The sequence below is a fragment of the Electrophorus electricus genome, chromosome 4 (genome assembly GCF_041902795.1).
Source record: "Electrophorus electricus isolate QZ-2024a chromosome 4, ASM4190279v1, whole genome shotgun sequence".
NCBI classification, from domain to species: Eukaryota; Metazoa; Chordata; class Actinopteri; order Gymnotiformes; family Gymnotidae; genus Electrophorus; species Electrophorus electricus.
This window is the reverse complement of record NC_137500.1, coordinates 32569274-32597132: the sequence shown is the minus strand read 5'-3', so window position 1 is coordinate 32597132 and position 27859 is coordinate 32569274. Positions and strand designations below refer to the sequence as shown.

At 46.7% G+C, this 27859-nt stretch overlaps 1 protein-coding gene across 7 annotated transcripts in view; it reads left to right on the top strand.

Moving 5' to 3' along the window:
• Window positions 1-27859, top strand: part of thsd7ba (thrombospondin, type I, domain containing 7Ba) — a 154022-nt gene that overhangs the window by 59776 nt on the left and 66387 nt on the right. For all 7 annotated transcript variants that reach the window (XM_081713346.1, XM_081713349.1, XM_081713344.1 and 4 more), the window contains 5 exons: window positions 4986-5847; window positions 8065-8313; window positions 8798-8967; window positions 13261-13416; window positions 19050-19250. In XM_081713346.1, the coding sequence (XP_081569472.1) occupies window positions 4986-5847; window positions 8065-8313; window positions 8798-8967; window positions 13261-13416; window positions 19050-19250 (1638 nt within the window). The remainder of the gene's footprint in view (window positions 1-4985; window positions 5848-8064; window positions 8314-8797; window positions 8968-13260; window positions 13417-19049; window positions 19251-27859) is intronic.

Here is a 27859-nt window from a genome sequence, read left to right as displayed (position 1 = left end):
GCTCAAATGGTTGAACATATACCTCAAATCCAACTCATATACTCAACTCAACAGCCAGCTCAAATAAACATATGCCTCAAATCCAGCTCATATACTCAACTCAACAGCCAGCTCAAATACTTGAACATATGCCTGTATCTCAGAAGACATTAGGCTGAACTAACACTGCAGCACTAGAACAACCCTGCTGTTGGGTGGAAAATGCAGCTGCTGTTTCTCTGCTGCCTAATTACAATAACAAATGAGTGTGCTCCCTTTTGTTGGCAATCTCCACTGGACCAGATAAAACTGCCTGCACAGGAACGTCACCTGGACTAAAGGAGTTCCACCTGTGTTTAACGAGCAGCTATACTATTTCCATTACTCAGCAGACACCCTTCTCCAGAGCCATGGACACATTTATCAGTAAGAGGACACACATGCTTGCTGGGATCTGAACCTGTGACCTTGGTGCTGGTGCCCTCCTACCTGCTCAGGTGAACCACTATCTTCAGGTTCAGGAATGGCCTACCTCCAGCCCACTGGGTCAAGCTCACCAGTGTCTACTGAACGCAGGGCTTGGATGGATCAACTGTGGGACATCAGAGTTGGAACCAGCAGAAAATGTAATGTTCTGGAGTCCGTCAGAAGACCGGGGCCTCAGACTCCAGGGTGGGACAGCCATGGCACAAACCAGTGTTATACTGGCTTCAGTCAGATCTGACTAGCCTTTATAATTAACCAATCAGCTGAGATTAATCAGGTCAGACCAGAACATGTGAATGAGGACCCTGTCCTAATGAGGACAGGCTCATGTATACAAACAGACACTCATGAATAGATGTATATTATCAGACTGCTATGAATAGACTCATATATTATCAGAATTATTGACTCATATGAATAAACTCATGAATACCTCCATTTGTGTAGAACCAATCAGTGAATCCCTACATCATTGAGCCACTGTTATGTTCCAGTCATGTTCATGTGGAAACACACACGGAATGTTTACTGACTACACTCAGAACCGTTCATCCCTGCAGTGGAAAAGAGGCTTAACGCTAACTCTTATTATGCTGTTATTGGCGCAGAGGTCATGCTGTGAAAATACTGTCCCTGGACACTGTTTAGTCCTAGTGACCTTCTGTTGGGACAATTGAAAGACATTCAGAATCAAGCATTCTTGTAAATAACCTACCCTCTAGATCAGAGCGATTGTTTATTATATAATGACCCATTCACAGTTGAAACTGGCTTATATAAACAACCCAGAATTAGGCCAGGGAATAGACCAGTAAGGACTGGCTATCAATGTTATTAGTCAACTGTACTTTACAACCTATTTGTGACTAACAGAAAAACACCAGTCTCCAAGAGCAAATGAAAAACTCTTGGTGAAGATTTCAGAGGGAAATGGTCTTCTCATTTGCCTGTGGGATGTTCTAATAACTGTACGTGGCAGGATGTTTACAGTCATTTCAACTCATCTAGAGGACAAATATCTTCTAGCGGATCCCCGTGTGCGGTTCCTTGGTGGACCACAGCCTGTGGTTCTATAAGCATCTGACAGTGTAAGCGATATCCAAGGGTACGGCTTCATTAGGGAGCTGGCGGCGTGCTGTACACGGAGAGCAGCGAATCACCAAACAGCAACACTCAACAGCCACTCCAGAAACCTGCCACAAGTCAAAAGCTTTTTATAACGCTAATGGTCTGTAGAATCCATCCAACCGCCAGCCGATACGGCAGCCTGTGGGCCAAGCTGCTGTGATTTATGAACAAGCCTCAGTCCACTGTCGTGTTTGGAGCCTAAAACACTCCGCACACACAGGGCGAGATTCCCCTTCTGAAAGACTGCTAGTAAAGGTCTAAAGGATAAAGATCACTACTTTTAAAGCAGTGGTGTATTAGCCTCAGGTGTGATGTCTGTTTGTGTGTGTGTGTGTGTGTGAATCACGGGAACTGGATGTGAAGTGCCAACTCTGATCCTATACTGTAGCTGAGCCAGAACCTGAGTTCTCTGAGCATGTGTCTGGGGTGTGGTCTTCACCAGAGCAGCTCTCACACTTGCACACCCTGGCCATAGCCTTTGATCAGGCTAGCTGAGTGCTCATGTTAAGTCTGACCTGTCCTGATTCTGTGCTTATGTCTTTAGTAGGTTGTGCTTTCTGTGTTGTTTTGGATTTTGCCTGAATTGGACATCGGAAATTCAATCGACTTCCTTGTAGCTGGGGGGGTTGGTATGTTTGTGTGTGTCTTTGTGCATGTGAATGTGTGTTCAAGCGTGTGTGTTTGTGTTTGTGCAAGTGTAAGCAAATTTCTGTGTGTATGTGCAAGTGTGAGCATGTGTGGGTTTGCACGTGCGTGCATATACACGTGCTTCTGCATATGTATGTACATGCAAGCGTGTGTGTGTTACTTGGACTCCATGCTTGTGGTTGGGTGGTACATGATTGAGTCTCTCTGTGACATTTGCAAATGGTTAACCTTCAGTCATGCAGTGTGACATCCACACAGAGTGCATGGCCTGTCCCAGGAGAGCTAGCGAGAGAAAGAGAGAGAGAGAGTGTACAGTCCATCCCAGGAGAGAGAGTATGTGGGCCATCCAAGGAGTTGACTGTGGACCAGACCTACAGTACCTGTGTGTTTTACCCGTTTGACACACTACAACCCGTGTGTGTCCATGAAGACGTGCCACTCCCACAGTGATGACCCATTCATCAGAGTAGCAAAGGACCAAACACAGAGTGTGGGAAAAACAGCAGAAAAAGACTCTAATGTTGTGCTCCACTGAGCTATGAAACTGTTCAGCAGGGCTTGGGGTTGAGCTGTGAGCTACTCTGGCAGGGTTGGCTCTGTTTGCGTGCATCAGCACAAAGTGACTATTCTGCATGTGTGCTTTGATCACACATTCATGCAAATGAGACTTTTTAATCAATTTTCAATTCAATGAGCTTTAATTACATCAGTTTCTAAAAATGACTGTTACTAGTGTTGCATTATTATGAGTTGACTGGTTCTTTGGTTATGATTCTGTAACAACCTACAAATAAAGGCTAAATAAAGTATGCTATGTGTTAAACACCACCACTGTTAGGGTCAGAAAACCTTAATAATTATATGTAATAATACAGTGTAATTAGTGTTTAGGCATTTACATTATGCAATTCTTTTTAGAAAGATGAGCTTTCTGAAAACACCACACCAGTCATTGTACTGGGACCACCTCAAAAGTTCTCTGGGAATGCAGATTTGCATAATGGTGTGGGTAGATCAAAACTTAAAGCGCAAGAGTTCACAGACCCAAGTTTGAACTACGTGTGGTGTTCTACAGTATTTCTTCATCTTGACTCTTTAACATTCTAAGATCTTTTGAAGTAAGCCAGTATTTTGCTGATAAAACTTGTTTTAGGCTTGAAGTACTGGACTGAGGTTTGTTAGTAGCAACCTTTTAGAAGGGGAATCTTGCCCTGTGTGTGCGGAGTGTTTTAGGCTCGAAACACAATGGTGGACTGAGGCTTATTCATAAATCATGGCAGCTTGGCCCACAGGCTACCGTATCGGCTGGCGGTTGGATGGATTCTACAGACCATTAGCGTTATAAAAAGCTTTTGACTTGTGGCAGGTTTCTGGAGTGGCTGTTGAGTGTTGCTGTTTGGTGATTCGCTGCTCTCCGTGTACAGCACGCCGCCAGCTCCCTAATGAAGCCGTACCCTTGGATATCGCTTACACTGTCAGATGCTTATAGAACCACAGGCTGTGGTCCACCAAGGAACCGCACACGGGGATCCGCTAGAAGATATTTGTCCTCTAGATGAGTTGAAATGACTGTAAACATCCTGCCACGTAGTTATTAGAACATCCCACAGGCAAATGAGAAGACCATTTCCCTCTGAAATCTTCACCAAGAATTTTTCATTTGCTCTTGGAGACTGGTGTTTTTCTGTGTTAGTCAGTCATGGGATGTGCAGTGTATGTGGTAGCAAGTAGGCTACATACGAAATCATCTCAGTGTCTGTCTTTATAAAGATGGTGGAGTGTTTCACATTGCAGAGCACCGTAGTGCAGACTGTTAACCTCCCGGCGGCTACACCTCTGTGTCAAGAGGACGAGATTTCATTCTTTAATTGCCTTCATTTTTAAAAATCTAAAAATCCCAGCATGAATTGCTTTGAAAAGCCCAAGGTACATTAGAGCCTGCTGGTTGTAGCTACACACATGAGCAGAAAGCAAACACAAGGTGCGACTGGAGTGTGAAGGGGATTTGAGCTTCCTGAAGAAAGGCTTTGCGAGCTGAACCAGAGGAACAGCGTCTTTATTCATATTTCACTGAGTCACTGAACATTAGATCAGTTCAGTTTAATCTGAATAGTGATTTTTTTTTTTGCAGTAGATACTGCAACAGAGCAGTTTGATGGAAAAACTGGGGAGGAACCCCTAATGAGGGCAGGCAGGCTGACGGGGGATGTCAGAACTCTGAGATGGTTTAAGGCAGTGTGCATGGGAGGAGTCAAGACTCCCCCACACCCCGCCCAAGTCTACCCTCTCCAGTCCCTGACCTACGTAGGAACTGAGCTACAGAATATGGTCACAGCAGAACACAGTCACCACGGAACATGGTCACAGTGGAACACAGTCACAGTGTCACAGCAGAACACAGTCGTTGTTTTTCAATTATTAGGCTGTGGTTGTCTATAGATGTAGCTGCATTACTGGGCTTATTAAAATTAAAAGTCTCATCAGTACAGATATTCACTACAGTTTCATTACAAACCTTTGAGCAATGCAAAAAACTATGTAAGGAGTTCATTTTCATTGTATTAATCAGCATAACAAACAAACTGCTTGTTTATTACTTGTGTAAGTGCTAATCAATCTAGAACAGATTTATTTTAAAACTGCCTTTCTCCATTCACTATTTCCATAACAAACTTTAATATAATTTGTTCTTTAAAAAAAGCTCTGTCATTATTTCTGTCTGTCTTGTGTCTGTGTGTGTACAGGTCAGTGGGGCAGGTGTGTGGGAGAGGAATGTGGGTCTGGAGGAGCTCAGAGCCGGACAGTACGGTGCGTTCACGCAGAGGGCTGGACCACTCACCACTCCAACTGTCGGCACACGGACAAGCCCGAGAGTCAGAGACCCTGCTTCAAAGTGTGCGAGTGGCACCAGGACCTGTTCGAGTGGGAGGTGTCAGAGTGGGGGGCGTGCGTGCTAGCCGTCCCGCCCACCAGCGAGGGGCAGCAACGAGCCACAGAGTGCGTCACCGCCCAGCACGGCCTCCAGAGGCGGCGGGCTCGCTGCGTGCGCGCAGCCAATGGCACGAGCGTTACGGAGCGCATCTGCGAGTTCTTCTCACTGCGTCCAGCCCTGGAGCAAGCCTGCCTGATCCCCTGCCCCCTGGACTGTGTCGTCTCCGTCTTCTCGCCTTGGTCCGCCTGCAGCCGGACCTGCGGGGCTGGCCGCCAGCACCGCACACGACACGTGCTGGCCGCGCCCATGTACGGCGGTGCCGACTGCCCGGGCCTGACCCAGACGCAGTCGTGCAGGCAGCTGCCGCCGTGCCCATCGGGCGAGGGCGAGCACGGCTACAGCCTGAAGGTGGCGCCATGGAGCGAGTGCAGGCGTCCCCAGCACAAGGACCTCCTGTGGCTGGGTGGGAGGACCACACTGGACTTTGGCGTTGGAGACACAAAGAGGAACACAGTAAAGAGACATGACCAGAGCGCCCAGCACCATCTCCAGCTCCACCTCCACCACTCACACCACCCACACCTACCCCCCTCCAAGGTGTGGGAGGTGGAGATCGGCTACCGGACACGGCAGGTCCGCTGCATGTCCAGTGATGGGAAGAACGCCATCCTGAGGTAAGCAGCCTCCAAAATGCTGTCCCCTCGCCAAACTCCTTCCCTCTACCCTCTTCCTTTTCCTGCCAAGACGCCCTCCCCTGCTGATCTCATACTTGCGCTAGTCAGGCGTTTTCACGGTTGGAGAGACTACAACGCAGGCAGCTCCGTGTCCCCCTTTTAAAGGCTTAAACCCCGACTGTGCTAAAGGACAGAAGGGCGGTGACCCCGCTGAAATGGAAGCTCAGAGCATTGGGATTTTTTTCCCGCCGCCTCTAAACAGGATGGTCCCGCATTAACCTTCATGACACCAGTGCGTGGTGCGAGGCGCTTAGAGAGACAGGCGGAGCTGTGGGCCAGAACGTTTCCCCCAAGCAGTTAGCGGGAGGCAGGACGGCATAACAATTGCTGCCCGGCTCTGTACCACTGTAGGCTGGTCTGGATGCTACACCTGTGTGGTTTGGACACACTGAGACTGCTTTTACTGGATCTGGCTTCATGAACTGTGACATTATCATTGGGCATGAAATAACTTGCACCTGCTTGAGATTTAAAATGCTTCATACTGTTTGGTTGGCTTGTCGGTTTTGACCGAGTTCAATCTCTAAATGTGGAACATGGCTTTCAAAGTAAGCTCTCCACTGTCCTGTGTTTTTGTGCCGGTGTACACATCACCTAGACGTGGCTCTTGTTTAGATCTGCCTCTTTCCGTCTCTCACTGTCAGATTCTTTTGCTAATTAAGGACAAATGCAGATGGAGAAGAGTGAACATCAGTTCTCAGATGGTTTCTCCATCAGCTGTCAGTTCATCTACAGTGTCCAGTGCTCACATCCTTTCATGCTTTTCCGCTTTGTTTCCTGTGTGCAGTAGTAGTCAGGTATCCTAGCCATACGCCTGACCCTTAGCTGACATATGAAGGGCTAGGGTATGGAGCATCAGTGTGTGCTGTGAGATACACATGGGCATATACACACAGATGACATAGTCAACATGTATCATGACATGTACAGCACGTGCAGCTCTGGTCAAGTCTGTGTTGCAAACAGCTTTTGTTACAGGAGATTTGAACTTCTGATCACAGACAGAATTCATCGTTTTTCTGTATGCAGAATAATAAACGATTATTCAGCTTCATAAATCAAAGGTTCTTCCTGGGATTTAGCTTCCATCTTTAGCTTGCCAATTAGCTCGGACCAACAGACAGAATCAGTTTGTACAATCAAACATGAAATCCCAGAGGGCTTTGCTTTTTTGCTCTCTGCTCCCCTGAGCAAATTTCATCCTCACTGTTTGTTTCATGTTGATACAAGGTTGGCATTTTCCATCAAAACTAGTGAAATTTGGAGCGTATCAGCAAACTGGAAATGCGTTCCGTGCAGAAAGACTTTTGACAGGGTGTCGGCAGAACCCGAAGAGTACTGGGAACATTAAAATAATCCATGAGGAAATGGATCATTCACATCCTATTATAGATTCATTTATGAGTCATAAGTGCAAGCTGAATGAAAAGCAGTGGTTTGAATATGTATCTTCCCACCCGACCTGAACCTGTGCTGTCCGCTTATAGTCCAATCACCAAATCAAATGAAGCAGAAATGACCATATGTGTTAGGATATGCATGCGGAATTCCACTGTAGGAATGTTCTGGACAGACGTATATGTGTTGTGCCGTATTTTGTGTTTGTTGTCCATGGGCTTTCTGGGTCCTTGACTGCAGCAAAGTGTCCTAGATTTTATAAAAATGGTTTTAAGAGAAAATTCTAAATTCTAAATAGTCCAGTTCTACATGACACTGCTCTTAGACTCTGCACTGTTAGTGTCACAGTGCAAATGTAGTTCAGACGCTTTGCTAACTGCATAGTTCTATTATATAGTTAAAAAATGTAATATAAAACACAAACATCGTATTTATTTACTCATCACTGCTAGATATTAAAGGTTTCGGGTGTTTTTACACGTGGATTCTCTGTATTCTGGGGACAGACTCTAACTGATGACCAAGTCTCCTTTGCCATTTAAGTCGTGCTTGTTCTGAATTTGTAAACACATAGCGGTTTCCATTATCATAGTGTGTTTTTAAGCCAGCAAGCCTGCTGTCCATATACTGTACATCAAATATCCTGTCATCTCCATTTCCAATGCCAAACAGCAGAGACATCCTCTCAGCTCCTGACGTGTGCTTTTGTGAGGCTCCATACTCTTTGCATTTACAGCCCAATCATTTTCTCATCTTCAGTCTTTGCACACAAGATGACGGTCCCAGAACCTTCCAGTCCTGCGTGATCCCGAAGCACTGCCAGACCTCTGATTGGTCTGCTTGGAGTCCGTGCTCAAAGACCTGCCAGGCGTCTGATTTGTCACCGGGTTACCGCATGAGGACTCGAACAATAACGCAGCCTGCCATTGGTGGGGGAAACAAATGTCCAGCCAGAGAAGAGAAAGAGGCTTGCAACATTATTGGGGATTTGCTTCCAAAATGTCCCAGGTATATATGTTTTTTGCTGTGTATGATAGCATGAATAATTCCCCTTAGAACAGTCTGTGTATAAGGGATGAGGATAGAAGGTCTGAAATGTTGTAAAAGATGTGGTCAGTAATGGATGCTTTTGCACATGTGGGATTCCAGTGTCCTCCTTACAAACTGGGCTAGAAATGCATCCATGCAGTTGACTAAATGAATGTGATTAATGTGACTGCATCTTTGATCGATTACTTTAGACTTTTCTTCTTTGTTTCTTTCTGCATCATAACATTGCAGTTATTTTTAAACTGGTGAACAAAAAATCTAACAGCTGTTTCTTTTACTCACCCCTCTCCCTTTCCGTGCAGGTGTGTGTGTGTGTGGTTCTGTGTGTCCGGGGTGTGTGTGTGTGTGTGTGTGTGTGTGTGTACATGTGCATGTGTCTGTGCATTTGTGTGTGCATGTGTGTGTGTGTATAGCCTCAGCAGGTGTGTGCCCTGTGCTGCAGGTATGTGTGGAGGAGCACTGACTGGGGCGAGTGCCACGTGGCTCCTCTCCTCAGCCAGCAGGACCGAAGGCTCCGGAACACCAGCGGCCTGTGTGGGGGCGGGATTCAGACCAGGGACACGTACTGTGTCCAGGTTTTGGCCAGTGCTGCATCCCACCACAGTAGAGCTGGTAGGAATCTAGATCACCATCAGCACCAACACTGTAATACAGATCACCATCAACATCAACACTATAGCACAGATCATCATCAACACCAACACCATAGCACAAATCATCAACATCAACACTATAGCACAGATCATCAACACCATAGCACAAATCATCAACATCAACACTATAGCACAGATCATCAACACCATAGCACAAATCATCAATACCAACACTATAGCACAGATCAACACCAACACCATAGCACAGATCACCATCAACACCAACACCATAGCACAGATCACCATCAGCACCAACACCGTAACACAGATCACCATCAACACCAACACTATACCACAGATCACCATCAACACCAACATTATAGCACAGATCACCATCAACACCAACAGTGTAGCACAGATCACCATGAACGCCAACACTATAGCTCAGATCACCATCAACACCAACACCATAACACAGATCACCATCAACACCGAGACTATAGCACAGGTCACCATCAACACCAACACTATAGCACAGATCACCATCAACACCAACACCATAGCACAGATCACCATCAACATCAACAACATAACACAGCTCAACACCAACACTATAGCACATATCACCCTCAGCCCTGTTCCACAACACCTGAGGCAACTAATGATTCAGAAGACTTTAACTACCTGAAACAGGTGTGTTGATGTTGGCCTGGGCCTGAACTGTAGCTTGGCTATTCTCCAGAAGGAGCTGTTGACCTCTGTCAGGGCAGAAGATAGGCATCACATCTGCTGCTCACTGCCAGTCTGACCTCGACAGGCACAGCTCCGTCTGGCATGTGTAGTGATGTAGTCCCTCCACCTCCCCACACTTATTTCCTGGGATGGTTATTTGCAGAAAATGTTTATTATTTTACGTATTTAGTTACAGCACCTAAGTCTTGAAGACAGATGGAGTTAGACATCACCATGTCACTACTTAACCCCATGTGAATTTTTCTCCATAATTTAGCCATATCCAGTTCCTTCCCATCAGGTAAGTGTTCCCTGTCACATGACAGCAGCCAACCAGGGATGGCGTGAGCTGTCACATGCTTCCTCCAAGGTACTTGCAGCAATATCAGTGGGTGAAGTAACACATTGAGAGGATAGCACTATCCTCCATGGGGCGACGTAGCACACTGAGAGGATAGCACTATCCACCACTTTCTGATGCATAAACTCAGATGCCCATGGCTATTGGGGTAACTGTTGCCCAGTGGTTAAGGTACTTGACCAGTAATCAGAGGGTTGCCACTTCAAGCCCAGTTCAAATCTAAATTGGCCAGCCTCACTGTTGTTGACAGAGAGGAGTGTGTGACACCCTCCCTCCCTGACAGCATGACCAGTTTGCATCTCAGGCTCACCTCATCAGGTATCAAACAGTCTCCTGATGATAGGGCCAAAGGCTTTACTGTTGCACCACTCAGGAACCCCCAGCACCTTTTTAAAGATCAGTTTGGATGGTTGGATTTTGTGTGTGTGTGTCCATATATCCTGCTGCTGGAGCCCCCATGTGCTTGAAATCAGGTTGCAGTCAAAAAGACATCTCACAGAAATGAGCTCACTGTGCTGGGACATGATTTTTAACTTGTACAATTATAGCATTTAGCTGAAGCTTTTATCCAAAGCAACTTACAATTATAAGTACAACTTGAGCAATTGAGGGTTAAGGGCTTTGCTCAGGGGCCCAACAGTGGCAGGGCTTAAAGCAACCTTCTGTCTACTACCTTAACCACTGAGCTACCACTGCCCTAAAATGATATAGACCAATACGAGGACATTTGTGAACAAAGCCATTTTAGCAGAGGATGGTTTCAATCCATCTAGCTCAGGGTTATGGGCTAAGCATGCTTCCGCTGTGCCACTCTGCTATCACATGAGGTCACCTGAGGGCTAGTCCACTTGGAGTGCAGCAGAACAGCGATCTCACCATGGAGTCCAACAGAAGAGTATCACAGCATAGGGTCCACCAGTACAGTGATCTCAGCATGGAGTCCAGCAGAACAGTATCTCAGCATGGAGTCCAGGAGAACAGTATCAAAGCATGTAGTCCAGCAGAACAGTATCACAGCATGGAGTCCAGCAGTACAGAGATTTCAGCATAGAGTCCAACAGAACAGTATCACAGCATGGAGTCCAACAGATCAGTATCACAGCATGGAGTCCAGCAGCACAGAGATCACAGCATGGAGTCCAACAGATCAGTATCACAGCATGGAGTCCAGCAGCACAGAGATCACAGCATGGAGTCCAGCAGCACAGAGATCACAGCTGCAGGCTACAGCAGCCTATCAAAGAGGCATTTGGGAACGAAACAGAGCAAGTACCGCTAGTCGGATAAACAACAATACAGAATTACACCGATCTTAAATTAGACCTTAAATTTATGCCCACCCTTGAAATGTGCAGATTAGTGCCGGACTGCTGCGTGAACGACCTTCATATGCATCAGATGCATTTCAGGGTTATTAACCTCTATTATCATTAATGCCTTCTGGTTAGCCTGTTAAATCACCTAACAGCTTATATGGTGTGAAACAGAGCAGCCCAAGATGTTGTAAAACGTGCTGGTGAAAGATGAGGGGCTTGGAGTGACACCTCACTGTGTGGGGGTGTGGGGAGTTAGAGCTACGACATGGACATGTGACACCTCACTGTATGAGGGTGTGGGGAGTCAGAGCTGGGACTCACACATGTGAAACCTCACTGTGTGGGGGTGTGGGGAGTCAGAGCTGGGACTCACACATGTGACACCTCACTGTGTAGGGGTGTGGGGAGTCAGAGCTGGGACTCGGATGTTTGACACCTCACTGAGTGCGGGTGGGAAGTCAGAGCTGGGACTCGGATGTGTGACACCTCACTGTGTGGGGGTGTGGGGAGTCAGAGCTGGGACTCACACATGTGACACCTCACTGTGTAGGGGTGTGGGGAGTCAGAGCTGGGACTCGGATGTTTGACACCTCACTGAGTGCGGGTGGGAAGTCAGAGCTGGGACTCGGATGTGTGACACCTCACTGTGTGGGGGTGTGGGGAGTCAGAGCTGAGACTCAGACATATGACACCTCACTGTGTGGGGGTGTGGGGAGTCAGAGCTGGGACTCGGATGTGTGACACCTCATTGAGTGGGGAGTCAGAGCTGGGACTCGGCCGTGTGACACCTCACTGTGTGGAGGTGTGGGGAGTCAGAGCTGGGACTCGGATGTGTGACACCTCACTGAGTGGGGAGTCAGAGCTGGGACTTGGACGTGTGACACCTCACTGTGTGGGGGTGTGGGGAGTCAGAGCTGAGACTCGGATGTGTGACACCTCAGTGAGTGCGAGTGGGAAGTCAGAGCTGGGACTCGGACGTGTGACACCTCACTGTGTGGGCGTGTGGGGAGTCAGAGCTGGGACTCACACATGTGACACCTCACTGTGTGGGGAGTCAGAGCTGGGCCTTGGATGTGTGACACCTCACTGAGTGGGGAGTCAGAGCTGGGACTCGGACATGTGACACCTCACTGTGTGGGGGTGTGGGGAGTCAGAACTGAAACTCGAACGTGTGACACCTCACTGTGTGGGGGTGTGGGGAGTCAGAGCTAGGATCGGATCTCTGACACGTCACTGTGTGGGGAGTCAGACCTGGAACTCGGACATGTGACTCCTCAATGTGTGGAGGTGTGGGGAGTCAGAGATGAGACATGTAACACCTCACTGTGTGGAGGTGTGGAGAGTCTGAGCTGAGACTCGGATGTGTGATACGGATGTGCGTTTGCTCGAGCTGTTCCACTTCAGTTGTGAGTTTCTGTAAAACACAGAAACGGTGAGGATACGATAAGTGTGAAAGACAAACCTCATGATGACACAAGAATGTTGAACAATTCCCCAACTGTTTGGTAACAGGAATAATGTTCTAAATGATGTATGCTAGATAGTGTTTGTGACAGACGTTGGTCATTTGGCCTTGTTCTAGTTCATGTTTGAGTTGGGTTTTGCACCTCTCTGACACACACATTGGGGCCTATAAACTCAACATGGACACTTGTTCTTTTTCTGACAGATGTTTTTCTCAAGATGACAACTTCCCAGCATTCAGTATTGATTTCTTCTCCTCTTCCTCTCTCCTTCTCTCCCTCTCGTCCGCTCTCTCTTACTGTTTTCCCTTTCTCCCTCTTTTTCTCTCTCTCTCTCTCTTCTCTCTTCCTCACTCTCATGCTCTCTGTCTCTCTCCCTCCCTCCCTCCCTCTCCCCTCCTCTCCTCTCTCTCCCTCGCTCTCTCTCTCTCTCTCTGAAGTGTCCAGGCCTGTAAGTGCCCACCTGTGTGATGGAGTCATACCCTTGGCAGTGCGCTCCTGCTCTCTTCCTTGTCCACAGCCCTGTCTCCTCTCCTCCTGGTCCTCCTGGGGACCCTGTCTCCACGACAACTGCATGGAGTCCCAAGAGAGGAAAGGTAGGAGACAGAACCAGCCTCTTCACATCACATTCTTATTCTGTTTGACATTCACAAGCGTAACAATGTTTATGAGCGAGAAATCCACAATTAAGTGCTGTTCAGAAATATCTCCTTTAAACCGTGCCAGGTTCACACACTCAGTAGAGCAGGTGTCATGCAGGTTTCCATCCTCATCTCAGAGTGGTACGGGAGGATTCCCAATTTTGTCATGTCCCTGGAGCCTTGTGTTTCATCTTCATGTTCTGAAGCTCAGGAACATTCAGGCTGGAGATCTTTCAAGTGGGAGGTTCTGCAATGGCATTTCTCATCTACTTCCCAGTTTTGTGGAATTGTGCACGCTTCACTCATAATTTCGTCAGTGTCAAGGGGTTCTGAATGGTGAAGGTACTGTTTATCCAACATGCAGTCCTTCTCCTCAGTCTCATTTTAGTCCTGTTTTATCTTTTTGAGCCCTGCTGAGCTGTGTAGTCTTCAAAGCTTAGCCCCTCTGCACTCCTCTCTGAGGGGTGTCAGAGTGAACAAGCAGCCCGGGCCAGCACACAGGAGGTGTGAGCATCATAAGGGTGAGGGCTGGCCCATTTAGTTTCAGTAGGGTTCTTCACATTTCTGGCGCAATGCAGTGTGTGTGTGTGTGTGTGTGTGTGTGTGTGTGTGTGTGTGTGTGTGTGTATGTGTGTTTGTGTAGAAGAGAATGAATCCAACACAGGAACCTGTGTGTGAGAGAGCAGGACCTAGCAGGACCAAGCCATGGCTAGTGGCATGAAGTGTGCCTGCCACAGGCATTGTTCTACTACCATGAATATATCTAGCAGTGGTGGTCTTTTATATGATTGATACCTGGAGGAACATTTCTCCGGATTTTACAGTGGATGGAAGCTGTTGGAGAGTCATGTCAAAGTAAGCTTGTGTGTGTGTGTGTGTGTGTGTGTGTGTGTGTGTGTGTGTGTGCGTGCGTGCGTGTGTCTAACCGTGTGAACGCAGTGTTCCGGCTTTTCTGTCTGCTCCAGTTCTCATATGATTAGTGGCTGTAATCTGTGGCTGTGGCGGTGGGGGAGCGGAGTGCTCTCACCTCTGGATGACGGATGTTTTGTTTGCGATGGTGGTTGCCACCGTTGGCTGTATGCTGCACGCGGCGCTCGCCTGCCAGTGAGCAGCTCCCAGCCACTGATGGGGTCTGTAGGCTGCAGGCCGTGCAGGGCTGTGACACTCTGCCGGAGCGCAAAGACCTGCAGTGACATGCGGACTCCACAAATCTCCTCACATGACACTTTGTCCGCGGAAATATACAGCAGAGGTAAACGCACCAGCGCACAAAAGCCTCCAATCATCCGGTTCATTTTCCAGTACTTGTAAAAGGATTTTTCATTCTGTTCTTCCTCGGTTTTGTGATGAACTTTTATTAAAATGTAAAAAGACTTGGTGTAAAGGAATTGCTTTGAATTTATTAATGACATGTTACTAATGTACTTAATTAATAACATGTTGCTAATTTATTTAAATAACATACACGTTAAAGGTGTATTTACTTAATGACATGATACAAATTTCCTTAAATAACAACAGGTTAAAAATTAACTTAATTAATGACACCTAATAGTGTACTTAATGATATGTTGCATGACATGAGTATTATAATTTTCTGTAGTTCTCAAAATAATTAAATTTCTGAATGAAAGTTGTTTCCTCTTCATTCAAGCACAGAAATTACAGCGAACATACCCACATCAGAGTTTACAGTCTGCAGTATGTAAAATAGTTAATTACCACTGTCACTGAATGAAGCCTTAATTGGATTGATTTTAGAACATCCCGTTAAACACCAGCCGTTTAAGGCTGTATTCATAATTAAATTAGTAAAAGAAATGACTAGAGGCTTGGATATTCCCACAGTTTTGGGTGTGTGATGGTCTGGGTATTACTGGAGTACTGTGTCATATTCCCAATGTGTTAGGTGTGTGATGGGCTGGGTATTACTGGAGTACTGTGTGATATTCCCACTGTGTTGGCTGTGTTATGGTCGGCGTATTACTGGAATACTGTGTGATATTCCCACAGTGCTGATGAAGCAGAGATCTTGGGCCGATAGGCTGAAAGGAGAGACACTAATAGGGTTTGGGAGAAGGTACTTAAGGGAGATGATATTTTATCTCCTGCCAGCAAATAAACCAACAGCCTCAGCAAGTTTGTTCGCGCTCTTCTTCTATTTTTCTGTTATATACTAATGATGGTGCCACTGCTGTAGCTGGCGAGGTAAAGGGTGTATTTTCAGATGATAGTCGTTCTTCTGTCTGTGATGAAGATGAACGATGAGCCAGATCTTTACCAGCAGAAGGTCGGCCACATGCTCCAGGACTGTGACTGTTGCCAAGCTTTAGTCTGTCAGACTAAATACAATCTCCTTATTCTTTGCTCAAATAAAAAATAATAATTAAAGTCACTCAGATTATATTTGGTCTTACGCATGACACCTTACCATCATTAGTAATAATTCCTGGTGACCAAGTTAAACACATTGCCTCCTATAAATATTTGGGCTATAAATATTCGGTAATATCTGTCGATTTTATGTTGCCCATGCATGTACATGATGATTTAATTTGCAGTTAAACTGAACAGAGATTTTCTTTTTTGTCTAGGTTGCATTCTTTTTGTGCAGGTATCCAGACTTTAATTTTGTTTTATAGCTCAGTGATGTAAACCCTGCAGCCTTGTGTGAGGGTCTTACCACGCGCCTGGTTGTTCGGTGTTACACTCAGGGCATGCTCAGATCAGCTGGGGGGGCGTTCTGTTTGGATTCAACACGTGTTCTGTGATGAATATCAATTACTGCCAATTACTGCCAAGAACTGTCAAGAAGTCATTCCCCAAGACCTCATCTTGGGCGTAATAGACTCCAACACGCTTTGGTTTCTGAGGCTGTGGGACTCCTCCGTCAGCAGGGGACCGAGGACGATAAATGTCACTGTGATTAGACTGTGTGGAGTTAGGATTCTTAAAGTAGTGTTTGTGATTGCCGGGTAGCGTGTGCTATATGTTTGGATGTGGGTTCGTGCCGGAAGCAGAACAGCTCGTGACACATCTTCGGAGTAATTAGACAAAAGAAAGGCAGTTTCGAATTCGTAACATACTACCAGAGAGAAAGCAGAAGTGAAAGACTACGGAGATGACCTGACACGCTGGCAGGGGCGCGGTGAAGGGGGGAGGAGATTCCAGAGGTAATCCAGAGCTTTCTTCACTCGTGGAGCACAGTGCTAACCACATGACACTTTAACCCACGTGAACTGTGGGTTGTGTTTTCCCTGTTTGAACACACCCGTTTCAGGTGTTTACCACGCGAGGTCTTGAGACGCGCGCGCCCGTCGCTGGTTGCGCTCCGGCTCCAGCATCTGAGCCAGCTCCAGTTCCACCAGCGTGTGGCAGGATACGTCTTCTCCCTGTCGGCTGCACGGATGAGCTTTGCTTCCAGTCAGGTCGTTTATTTGTAGAGACCACGGCGTTCTCCCAATCCCTGTGAGCCTGCTTGATAATGGAAAAATAGCCATCCACGCCCGGATACTTCATATATATCTGTATTTGTGCTCAAGAGGCCAGAGGAGGCTGTTCCATCATTCTGAATCCCTCCAATTTATTAAGGGGAAAAGCGACTGCGAGTAAGAAGAAGAGAAGCATTGTGGGTAATACCCAGGCCCTGAGCCGCACGATGTTGATGTATTAGAGGGTCTCCAGCTATCCGAGCCACTGCAGATGCTCGCCGTTATCTGAAAGGCTCAGATCTCTGCTGCTGTCCTCGTTGTGTCCATTATCCCCGTGTCTGTGGGCTCAGTCAGGGCTTCCTGTTATGGCCAATGGAGGGAGGGACCCCGGCCAGGGTGAGTCATACTGACTGAGGCAGGGAATGGGGTGGTAAGACAAACCCCTGAAACACCCTGACTCTGACTCAACCACCCTGACTCTGCCTGTGCAGATGCACCCAGAGCAAATGTGTTCTGCTGGGAAAAAAACAAAAAACAAACAAACAAAAAAATCATGTTATTTCAGAAATAACCGATTCAGCACAATGGCGACATAATGCAAACAGTCTTGGGTTGTGATTGGCCTGACTATATAACACAGTGCGGTGCTTTTGGAAATTGTCTAGCATAAGCTAAATGATGAAATATTAATGCCAAACAGGAGTGCAGAGTGGTAGAGAATTACTGAGGAGTTATATGATCACACAGGCTAGCAGGGCAAGGCCTGCACGGGACTTAATGACGTGCGAGGACTGGGGCTACTACGTTCCAAGCGAAGCAAAGTGAGAAAATAGAGGCACTCTCTGCTCTGGGTTTTAATTTCCCTGTTTGTTTCTCAGTCTGCAACTGGGTTTGAGGGTTGTTCTAAAGTCACTAAGATAAGAGGATGTGTGTGAAGATCAGACTACTATAGTAGTGGAGGAGGGGTCTCACACCACAGTACCAGAGGAGGGGTATCACAACACAGTACTAGAGACCACAGTACCAGAGGAGGGGTCTCACACCACAGTACTAGAGGAGGGGTCTCACACCACAGTACTAGAGACCACAGTATTAGAGGAGGGGTCTCACACCACGGTACTGGAGACCACAGTACTAGAGGAGGGGTATCACACCACAGTACTAGAGGAGGGGTCTCACACCACAGTACTAGAGACCACAGTACTAGAGGAGGGGTATCACACCACAGTACTAGAGACCACAGTACTAGAGGAGGGGTATCACACCACAGTACTAGAGACCACAGTACTAAAGGAGGGGTCTCACACCACAGTACTAGAGACCACAGTACTAGAGGATGGGTATCACACCACAGTATTAGAGACCACAGTACAAGAGGAGGGGTATCACACCACAGTACTAGAGACCACAGTACTAGAGGAGGGGTATCACACCACAGTACTAGAGACCACAGTACTAAAGGAGGGGTATCACACCACAGTATTAGAGACCACAGTACTAGAGGAGGGGTATCACACCACAGTACTAGAGACCACAGTACAAGAGGAGGGGTATCACACCACAGTACTAGAGACCACAGTACTAGAGGAGGGGTATCACACCACAGTACTAGAGACCACAGTACTAAAGGAGGGGTATCATACCACAGTATTAGAGACCACAGTACTAGAGGAGGGGTATCACACCACAGTACTAGAGACCACAGTACTAGAGGAGGGGTATCACACCACAGTACTAGAGACCACAGTACTAAAGGAGGGGTATCACACCACAGTATAAGAGACCACGGTACTAAAGGAGGGGTATTACACCACAGTATTAGAGACCACAGTACAAGAGGAGGGGTATCACACCACAGTACTAGAGGAGGAGTCTCACACCACAGTACTAAAGACCACAGTGCTAGAGGAGGGGTCTCACACCACAGTACTATAGAAGGGGTCTCACAACACAGTACTAGAGACCACAGTACAGAGGAGGGGTCTCACAACACAGTAGTGGATGAGGGGTCTAATTTCAAGAAAAGCACAACCATTTCTCCACACACCCCCTCCCTCTCTGCCTCCCTGCAGTTATCTCCACCCACTGTTTTTCATCAGGGTGATTTTCTGGTCACCACTGTCTTACAATTATAACCCCTCCTATATCTCTCCTCAGGTTACAGGCAACGCAGACGGCAGGTACTGGGAGAAGGTTCCGGAAACACAGAGAACTGTGGCCATCTTCTAGAGTCTGTGCCCTGCGAGGCCCCCGCCTGTTTCCTATGGCGCGTGCAGGCCGAGGGCGTGTGTATGTCCCGCGACGGCACCTGTGGCCACGGCAGCAGAAATCACACTGTGGCCTGTGTCAACTCTCGAGGTACCGCAAACCTGCTTCCTCCTGAGCAGCATAAATGTAGAGAGCTGTTACCGTGGAAATTCCCAGCAAGATTACAGCCTTATAAACCTGACACAATGTCACGACTTGGTATCAGTGATTTGATATTTTGATGTCATTATTTAGATATTAGCTGCACTAACTGTGTTTTACTGAACAGACAGTGATAGGGTTGTGTCCAAGTAGTTTTCAGTAAGATTTTCACATTATGATACAAATCGCCATGTGATGATGCTGCCTTTTAAGTGGTTCCCTCAGTGAATGTTGCAGAACTCCAATGGGCTGCTTCTTTAATGTGGTATTCTAGCATTCATGTGATGCCAACACTGCCTGCTAGTGACATGGCATAGCCGAATTTTAAATAACAAGCTCTTTGAATTATTCGTAGGTGTTTGTGCAGCCAATGACACACTTTCCTGAAATATAAAAAACTCATTTTTTGAGCCATTTTGAGCCTGCTGTCTAACTGTCAGCGCTTTCTGGGTAATTAAACTGCTCCAAGTCACCTGACCAGCCTCGGGCCTCTGCCGTGGCAGCCCCACAAGCTCCTCAAAGCTAAAAAAAGACAGAAACACATTTTAAGTGTCTCTTCATCCCTCCCTGGTGTGTTTCCTAGTCTGGTCCTCTATTAGCCCTCTGTGCAGCGGAGAATCTAGGCTGCGTGGAGGGTGTCCTGCTGATTGGTGCGTGGATGACATGTCGCTTGGCCCATTTCGAGCATGGTGCTGTCCTCTTACTGTTTATAGCATCCATAATTTATGAGAAGCACAGCAGCGAGTTGAAAGGGGTGGAGACATCACGGCACCGACGAGGTCTTCTGTGGGCATGGAATTACCCTTCTCTGCACCCCGGAAACCTAATTGCATCTTTTTTGCATGTTTTATTATTCTGTCACAATAGATTATGTGCAGGTTTATTAAGGAGGCAGGGAAGGATCAGAATGGGTTACGCAATGAAGGCACCTGATGAGAATTGACACGGAAGTGTGAGAGCAGGTGTTCGGAGCGTTTTGGAGAAACAAAGTGAGATGAAGGCGCTGGGAGCTCTCAGGATTCACTTGCCATCTCACTGCCATCCACGGAGGTTTTATCCGATGTACCTAATGGAAAAGCAGCACGCTAAATTTTCACTACAGCTCAAAACCACTTTAATCTCATTTTACTCATAACCTGTAATTAAGATCATCTTTACATAGATGAACAGATTTGATTAGCCCAAGCCTGAAGGGATAGTTAGGACAAAAATGCTAATGATTGGAAATTAATAACTGCTGGTATGCATGATTGATTTGCATAATGCCAAATTGTCTTAATTGATTATTATCCAAAGGAACAATGTTTAGATTATTTTAGAGTGTTTTGCTCATTTTGTATCATCTCTTAGAATCACATGAACACAGAAAGCCAGTTTCAATCTCTCTGCGTTTCCTGCACAGTTCCAGTCTCTGTGCGTCCTACTCGGTTTCACGTTGGCCTGCTGATGAGTATTGGCCTTTTCATGAGAAACGTCATCAGTTCAGTGTTTGTGGGTCGAACAGACTGCGCAGCACAGGTAGGGCTAGTTCTGGGTAGCAGCACGGAGACCCTGAGTTTCGTAATGACGGTGCTCGGGGTAAATCATACTTGAAGTGGTGGTGACGTATTGGTGCTGAATGCCACCGCTCTCCGTTCGTTCTCCCATGAGCCTCCATGTGTTCTTTTCTTCCTTCTTCAAAGAAGAAAGAAAGAGTGAAAGAGTGTGGGGGGGGCAGAGTGAAAATGTTTTCTGTGAGAGAGTGGAGTAGTCAGGGTGAGTGAGTGTGAACAAGTCAGGGTGAGAGGGTGTGAAAGTCAGGGTGAGTGTGAAAGAGTCAGGGTGAGTGAGTGTGAACGAGTCAGGGTGAGAGGGTGTGAAAGACAGGGTGAGTGTGAAAGAGTCAGGGTGAGTGAGTGTGAAAGAGTCAGGGTGAGAGGGTGTGAACGAATCAGGGTGAGTGAGTGTAAAAGAGTCAGGGTGAGAGGGTGTGAGAGTCAGGGTCAGAGGGTGTGAAACATTCAGGGTGATTATTCGAGGGTCTTGTATGAGTTCTGGTACTTAATCCTATTACTTAATTCATGTGTGGTGGTGTCTCACTGGTTAAGGGCCTGGACTAGTAATTAGAAGATTGCCAGTTCAAGTCCCACTAGTGCTGGGTTGCCAGTGGTGGGCCCCTGAAGAGGACCCTTAACCCTCAATTACTCAAGTTGTGTTCAGTCAGAATTTCAAGTCCCTTTGGATAAAAGTGTCAGTTAAATGCTGTTAATGTAATCCTAGTACTCAATACTGCTGTTAGTGAGATGTCCATATTACTGAGTCAGCAGGGTAACACTTATCCCTGTGTTCTATGTAAATCTTTTAAAGGCCTTAGATCACAATAAATATATTGTATATTTTTAACTAACAATCATGCCGATGTCCAGCATTTTTAGAGAATATGTTTGGTGTGGGTGTCTGTCAGTGGTGTGCCACACACAGAGCAGGAGCAGTTTCATCACAAAAAAATCCAGAATTACTCATGACTGTTGTTGGAATTATATTTGGATTCTAAAATCCAGATCAGCAACACAACCACAGCTGAAGCAAAATCAGCCTGCATGCTTCAGGCCGGTGGTTCTCTCCACCTCTCCCAGTTCACCTCACAGGGATCACGCAGTTACGCACGCGTCTCCTTTCTGGATGACATTTCTAGACAGAGTTGTCAGAGCTCTACTGAATTATTGTGAAGGGTGGCCTTGAAAAAGCCTTTTCAGTAAAGTGCGCCCCAATGTTGGCCTTTCCTGTACATGCCATGTGAAGTTATTTGGCTACGGCAGCACGCCCTAATAATGTCAGAACCCTTTCTTCAGAATGCTGGGAGGAGCCAGGCTGCTATAGGCCCTCCCCTGTAGCGAAAGTCTTTCATTTTATTGGTCAGATATCCAGTCATTTTGGTAAAAGAATTATATTACAGAACCCTTCAGAATCTCAACAGAAGAGTCGTGTAGACGCATAGAGAGCAGTGAGCCCCTGCAGCCAAACGAATGCCTATATGATTAGGATGATCATTTCTGTTTTACCGCAAAAATATTTTTAAAAAGCACAGCAAAACATTGATAAAAAAATGTGCCTGCATGTGCGTGGACCGCATGAGTTTAAGAAATGTGTTTATATTGTTTTATTTTATGAAATATGTTTATATTATTTTATGAAATATGTTTCTTTTATGAAATATGTTTAGTTTAGTTTTGTTTTATGAAATAGGTTTACATTATTTTACTTCATGAAATATGTTTATTTTATTTTATGAAATAGGTTTATATTATTTGATTTTTTTAAATATGTTTGTATTATTTTGTCTATCTACTTTTCTTTACCCCCTCTCTCCTGACGCCACACTGCTGGGGTCTATTCTTGGGTCACTCAGAATAACACAACGTCACTCTCTGATACATGTTTCCCTCTGGCTGAGAGGGCATCTGACCTCGTACACCTGCCTGAGAGGACAGGAGAAGCCTCTCGTAAGCCAAAGTCTGACGTTTAACTGAATTTCTCCCCCATGGGGCGCAAACAGAGTCGCTGTTTAAACAGACAGGGGCCTTTGGAAGCTTTATCTTTACTGGTTTCAATTATTAATTTACCATCTGAATTTCAAATGAATCTCACAGCTCCTCATTAAGGAAAAGTGTGGAAGTTCCTCCCCGACATTTTTAAAGTTCTGTGAGAACACACACGTGTGTTTGGTGAGAAAAGGACTGTGAGAAAGTTAATATCGACCAACATACTGTACCGGTTCTGGTCCAAACCAACAAGCCAGCAGAACTTCAGCAGGGTGTCCGAGGGTGACTCTGGTGAGATGCCCCAGCGTAGGCAATCAGGAAGAAGACAGGTAACACTAGACAGGGTGCTCTTACTCCATGATTTATAGACTGTCTGCTTTCATTAAAATCTACTAAGGCATCGATGTCTCGGAAGTCTAATCTCACCCACGCTTCCCCCTCTCTGAGAGGAGTGGCCTCACCCGGCGTTCCTGAGAATGAGAAGTAGTTAGACGCAGTGCATCAGTGCTCTCCAGTCTCTCTCTCTCTCTCTGATCTCTCTCTCTCTCACTCTCTGATCTCTCTCTCACTCTCTCTGTCTGTAGATTGTCTTGTCATTTAGATTTCTCCAGCAGCAGTCACGGCACATCTGCGGTCTGTCGGGTAAAAGAGGAGTGGCAGATCCCATCTCTCCACTCTGCTTACAATTCCACAATTTCCTTAAAGGAATTCCGGTGAAGGGCTGGCCTCCAGGGAGATGGGCATTCGGATTTGTGCTCTTGTTTTCAGCCTGTCTTTCCATTTGCAATGGCTGACAGACTTTCTGTCATGTTTGTGGTGTGGAGTTAGTTATCTCATAAAGCAACCCTGACAGGGAAAAAGAGCATGAGAAGGCTGCAACCTGTACCCTAACTCTCCCTACAGTGGATGTACCCTTCACCCTGTACCCTAACTCTCCCTACAGTAGATGTACACTTCACCCTGTACCCTAACTCTCCCTACAGTGGATATACACTTCACCCTGTACCCTAACTCTCCCTACAGTAGATGTACCCTTCACCCTGTACCCTAACTCTCCCTACAGTGGATGTACCCTTCACCCTGTACCCTAACTCTCCCTACAGTAGATGTACACTTCACCCTGTACCCTAACTCTCCCTACAGTAGATGTACCCTTCACCCTGTACCCTAACTCTCCCTACAGTAGATGTACCCTTCACCCTGTACCATAACTCTCCCTACAGTAGATGTACCCTTCACCCTGTACCCTAACTCTCCCTACAGTGGATATACACTTCACCCTGTACCCTAACTCTCCCTACAGTAGATGTACACTTCACCCTGTACCCTAACTCTCCCTACAGTAGATGTACCCTTCACCCTGTACCCTAACTCTCCCTACAGTAGATGTACCCTTCACCCTGTACCCTAACTCTCCCTACAGTAGATGTACCCTTCACCCTGTACCCTAACTCTCCCTACAGTGGATGTACCCTTCACCCTGTACCCTAACTCTCCCTACAGTAGATGTACCCTTCACCCTGTACCATAACTCTCCCTACAGTAGATGTACCCTTCACCCTGTACCCTAACTCTCCCTACAGTAGATGTACCCTTCACCCTGTACCCTAACTCTCCCTACAGTGGATATACACTTCACCCTGTACCCTAACTCTCCCTACAGTAGATGTACACTTCACCCTGTACCATAACTCTCCCTACAGTAGATGTACCCTTCACCCTGTACCCTAACTCTCCCTACAGTAGATGTACCCTTCACCCTGTACCCTAACTCTCCCTACAGTGGATGTACCCTTCACCCTGTACCCTAACTCTCCCTACAGTAGATGTACCCTTCACCCTGTACCATAACTCTCCCTACAGTAGATGTACCCTTCACCCTGTACCCTAACTCTCCCTACAGTGGATATACACTTCACCCTGTACCCTAACTCTCCCTACAGTAGATGTACACTTCACCCTGTACCCTAACTCTCCCTACAGTAGATGTACCCTTCACCCTGTACCCTAACTCTCCCTACAGTAGATGTACCCTTCACCCTGTACCCTAACTCTCCCTACAGTAGATGTACCCTTCACCCTGTACCCTAACTCTCCCTACAGTGGATGTACCCTTCACCCTGTACCCTAACTCTCCCTACAGTAGATGTACCCTTCACCCTGTACCCTAACTCTCCCTACAGTAGATGTACACTTCACCCTGTACCCTAACTCTCCCTACAGTAGATGTACCCTTCACCCTGTACCCTAACTCTCCCTACAGTAGATGTACCCTTCACCCTGTACCCTAACTCTCCCTACAGTAGATGTACCCTTCACCCTGTACCATAACTCTCCCTACAGTAGATGTACCCTTCACCCTGTACCCTAACTCTCCCTACAGTAGATGTACCCTTCACCCTGTACCCTAACTCTCCCTACAGTGGATATACACTTCACCCTGTACCCTAACTCTCCCTACAGTAGATGTACCCTTCACCCTGTACCCTAACTCTCCCTACAGTAGATGTACCCTTCACCCTGTACCCTAACTCTCCCTACAGTGGATGTACCCTTCACCCTGTACCCTAACTCTCCCTACAGTGGATGTACCCTTCACCCTGTACCCTAACTCTCCCTACAGTAGATGTACCCTTCACCCTGTACCATAACTCTCCCTACAGTAGATGTACCCTTCACCCTGTACCATAACTCTCCCTACAGTGGATGTACCCTTCACCCTGTACCCTAACTCTCCCTACAGTAGATGTACCCTTCACCCTGTACCCTAACTCTCCCTACAGTGGATGTACCCTTCACCCTGTACCCTAACTCTCCCTACAGTAGATGTACCCTTCACCCTGTACCCTAACTCTCCCTACAGTAGATGTACCCTTCACCCTGTACCCTAACTCTCCCTACAGTGGATGTACCCTTCACCCTGTACCCTAACTCTCCCTACAGTGGATGTACCCTTCACCCTGTACCCTAACTCTCCCTACAGTAGATGTACCCTTCACCCTGTACCCTAACTCTCCCTACAGTGGATGTACACTTCACATCTATTTTCTCCAACCTGACTGACCATGCCACACTTAACACAGGCCAAAGTTCTCGTGCCTCTCGAGTGTGCTATTGTGCTTCATCTCTGGATTGGTGGGATTGGTATATTTTAGTAAGAGATATTTCACTAAGAGAGCACTCACTGAAAAATGTGAAGGCAGATGTCAAAGCGCTCTTCCTCTTGACGGATCACAGTGAGAAGCAGAGGTGTCTCACTCTGACTCTGGGAATTTACCACCATGCAAAATTTAGTGCCAACCATCATCTAACACTCTAACATAGTTTTTCAGTAAAATGTTTTATCACCAAACAGAGAGCACAACAGTTAGCCACATTAGGAGAAAAGAGACAGCGTAATGACAATATCAATTACAATATAACTGCCCCCACAGCCCCTCCCCACTCCCAACCTGGTTTGCTAAGCATTAAACAGCCTGTACATGTATACACAGGTACATACACTCAGCCACACTAATGGGACTGCTATATCACACCAGTCCCAGCTGATCGCGTTCTGCAGTCTGGGACACACTGAGAGAGTGCAAAAAAAGAAAGATCCCATGCTCTCAGACCCTGCGCAGTTACCCTCATGTCTAGCATTTAGACCCTCCAGGGCAATAAGGTTTATGTTTTCCTTGTATCAGAGGTGAACTGTGGATGGTTTATCGCCAGTCCAGTTCATCAAAACACACTTACGGGCAGCAGCCAATAATTTGGCTGGATAGTAACCTCAGCCATATGAAGGCTTAGAGACTATCAGCTCTGACTTCTGTATGAGTGTAGTTATCCAGGAAAAGGGGTGAACTGTAAGGATGGATTGTAGCATTTCTTCAGTAATGTGCGTTTTTGTTTGTAGCTGGGCGGTTTTGCTGAATTTTCTTTATCACCAGGAATCCACACACACAAAACAAGCTCTGCAGTTTGTAACTCCGCTGCCGCTATACGCCGCCTCCTGGATTAATTTTTCATTGTTGTGTTTATTGTATTTAGATTTTATTGCGAGCTCCAATCTCCCGTGACCCATGGCTAATTCTGTAATAGCAGGTCCTCTGGGGCCCATCGCCCAGAGGATCTGTGGGTAATTACGACTAATGTCAAGCCAGGCACCTCTGGCACTGACGGATGGAGTTCTGACCCAATACCAGTCTGGCTCCATGCCAGGAAATTAATTTTTTTTTTTTTGACATGTGAAAAATGAAACAGCTTTGCCATTTGTTTATTCATTTATTTATTTATATTGCGTTTCGAGGGGCCTTTTTTGTCACCAATTAACCCTTTCTGAGCTGGTATTTGTTCCACAGCCCTGAGTTGTGTTCTTCCAAGGTTACAGCCTTGATTCAGCACACGTCAAATGTTACATAATAGATTTTTTCCTTTGTTTTTTTGTTGTTAACTTGCTCCGCACGCACCAGCCCTGAAGTCGCAGCCTGTGAGTCCTCCACGCTCCGCTCCCACACCGTGTGCCGCTTCATGCACTGCCTCTGGTTATCAAGGCCATTAAAATGTTAATGCCAAGGACCGGGTGTGTGTGTAGGACGACAGGACGATGTGTCATCCAGCGATGTGGGGCTGGGCGGTGTGTGTAGATCCATAGAAGAGACCTGCCTTGCCTCAGGACTGGACAGAGACATTAAGTTTGTCTCCTGTGGTTGAGGCCTGGGGTCACGTGGGTGGAGCTCCTTGTCGCTGAGTGATATTATACAAGCGTAGTGTCACCTATAGGGAAAGAGTTCTGCCAGTTTCCCACTGCCATGGGGTACGTTGCAAAGCTACTAGGTTGGAGATGTGGGTCGAGATGTGGATGGAGATGTGGAAGGAGATGTGGATGGAGATGTGGCTGGAGATATGGGTGGAGATATGGATGGAGATGTGGCGTGAGATATGGGTGGAGACATGGGTGGAGATGTTGGTGGAGATATGTGTAGAGATGCTGACACCTTTTTTCTGGTGTTTTTGGTGATGTTCACATCCTGCATACAGTGTGTTTGGCTGCTC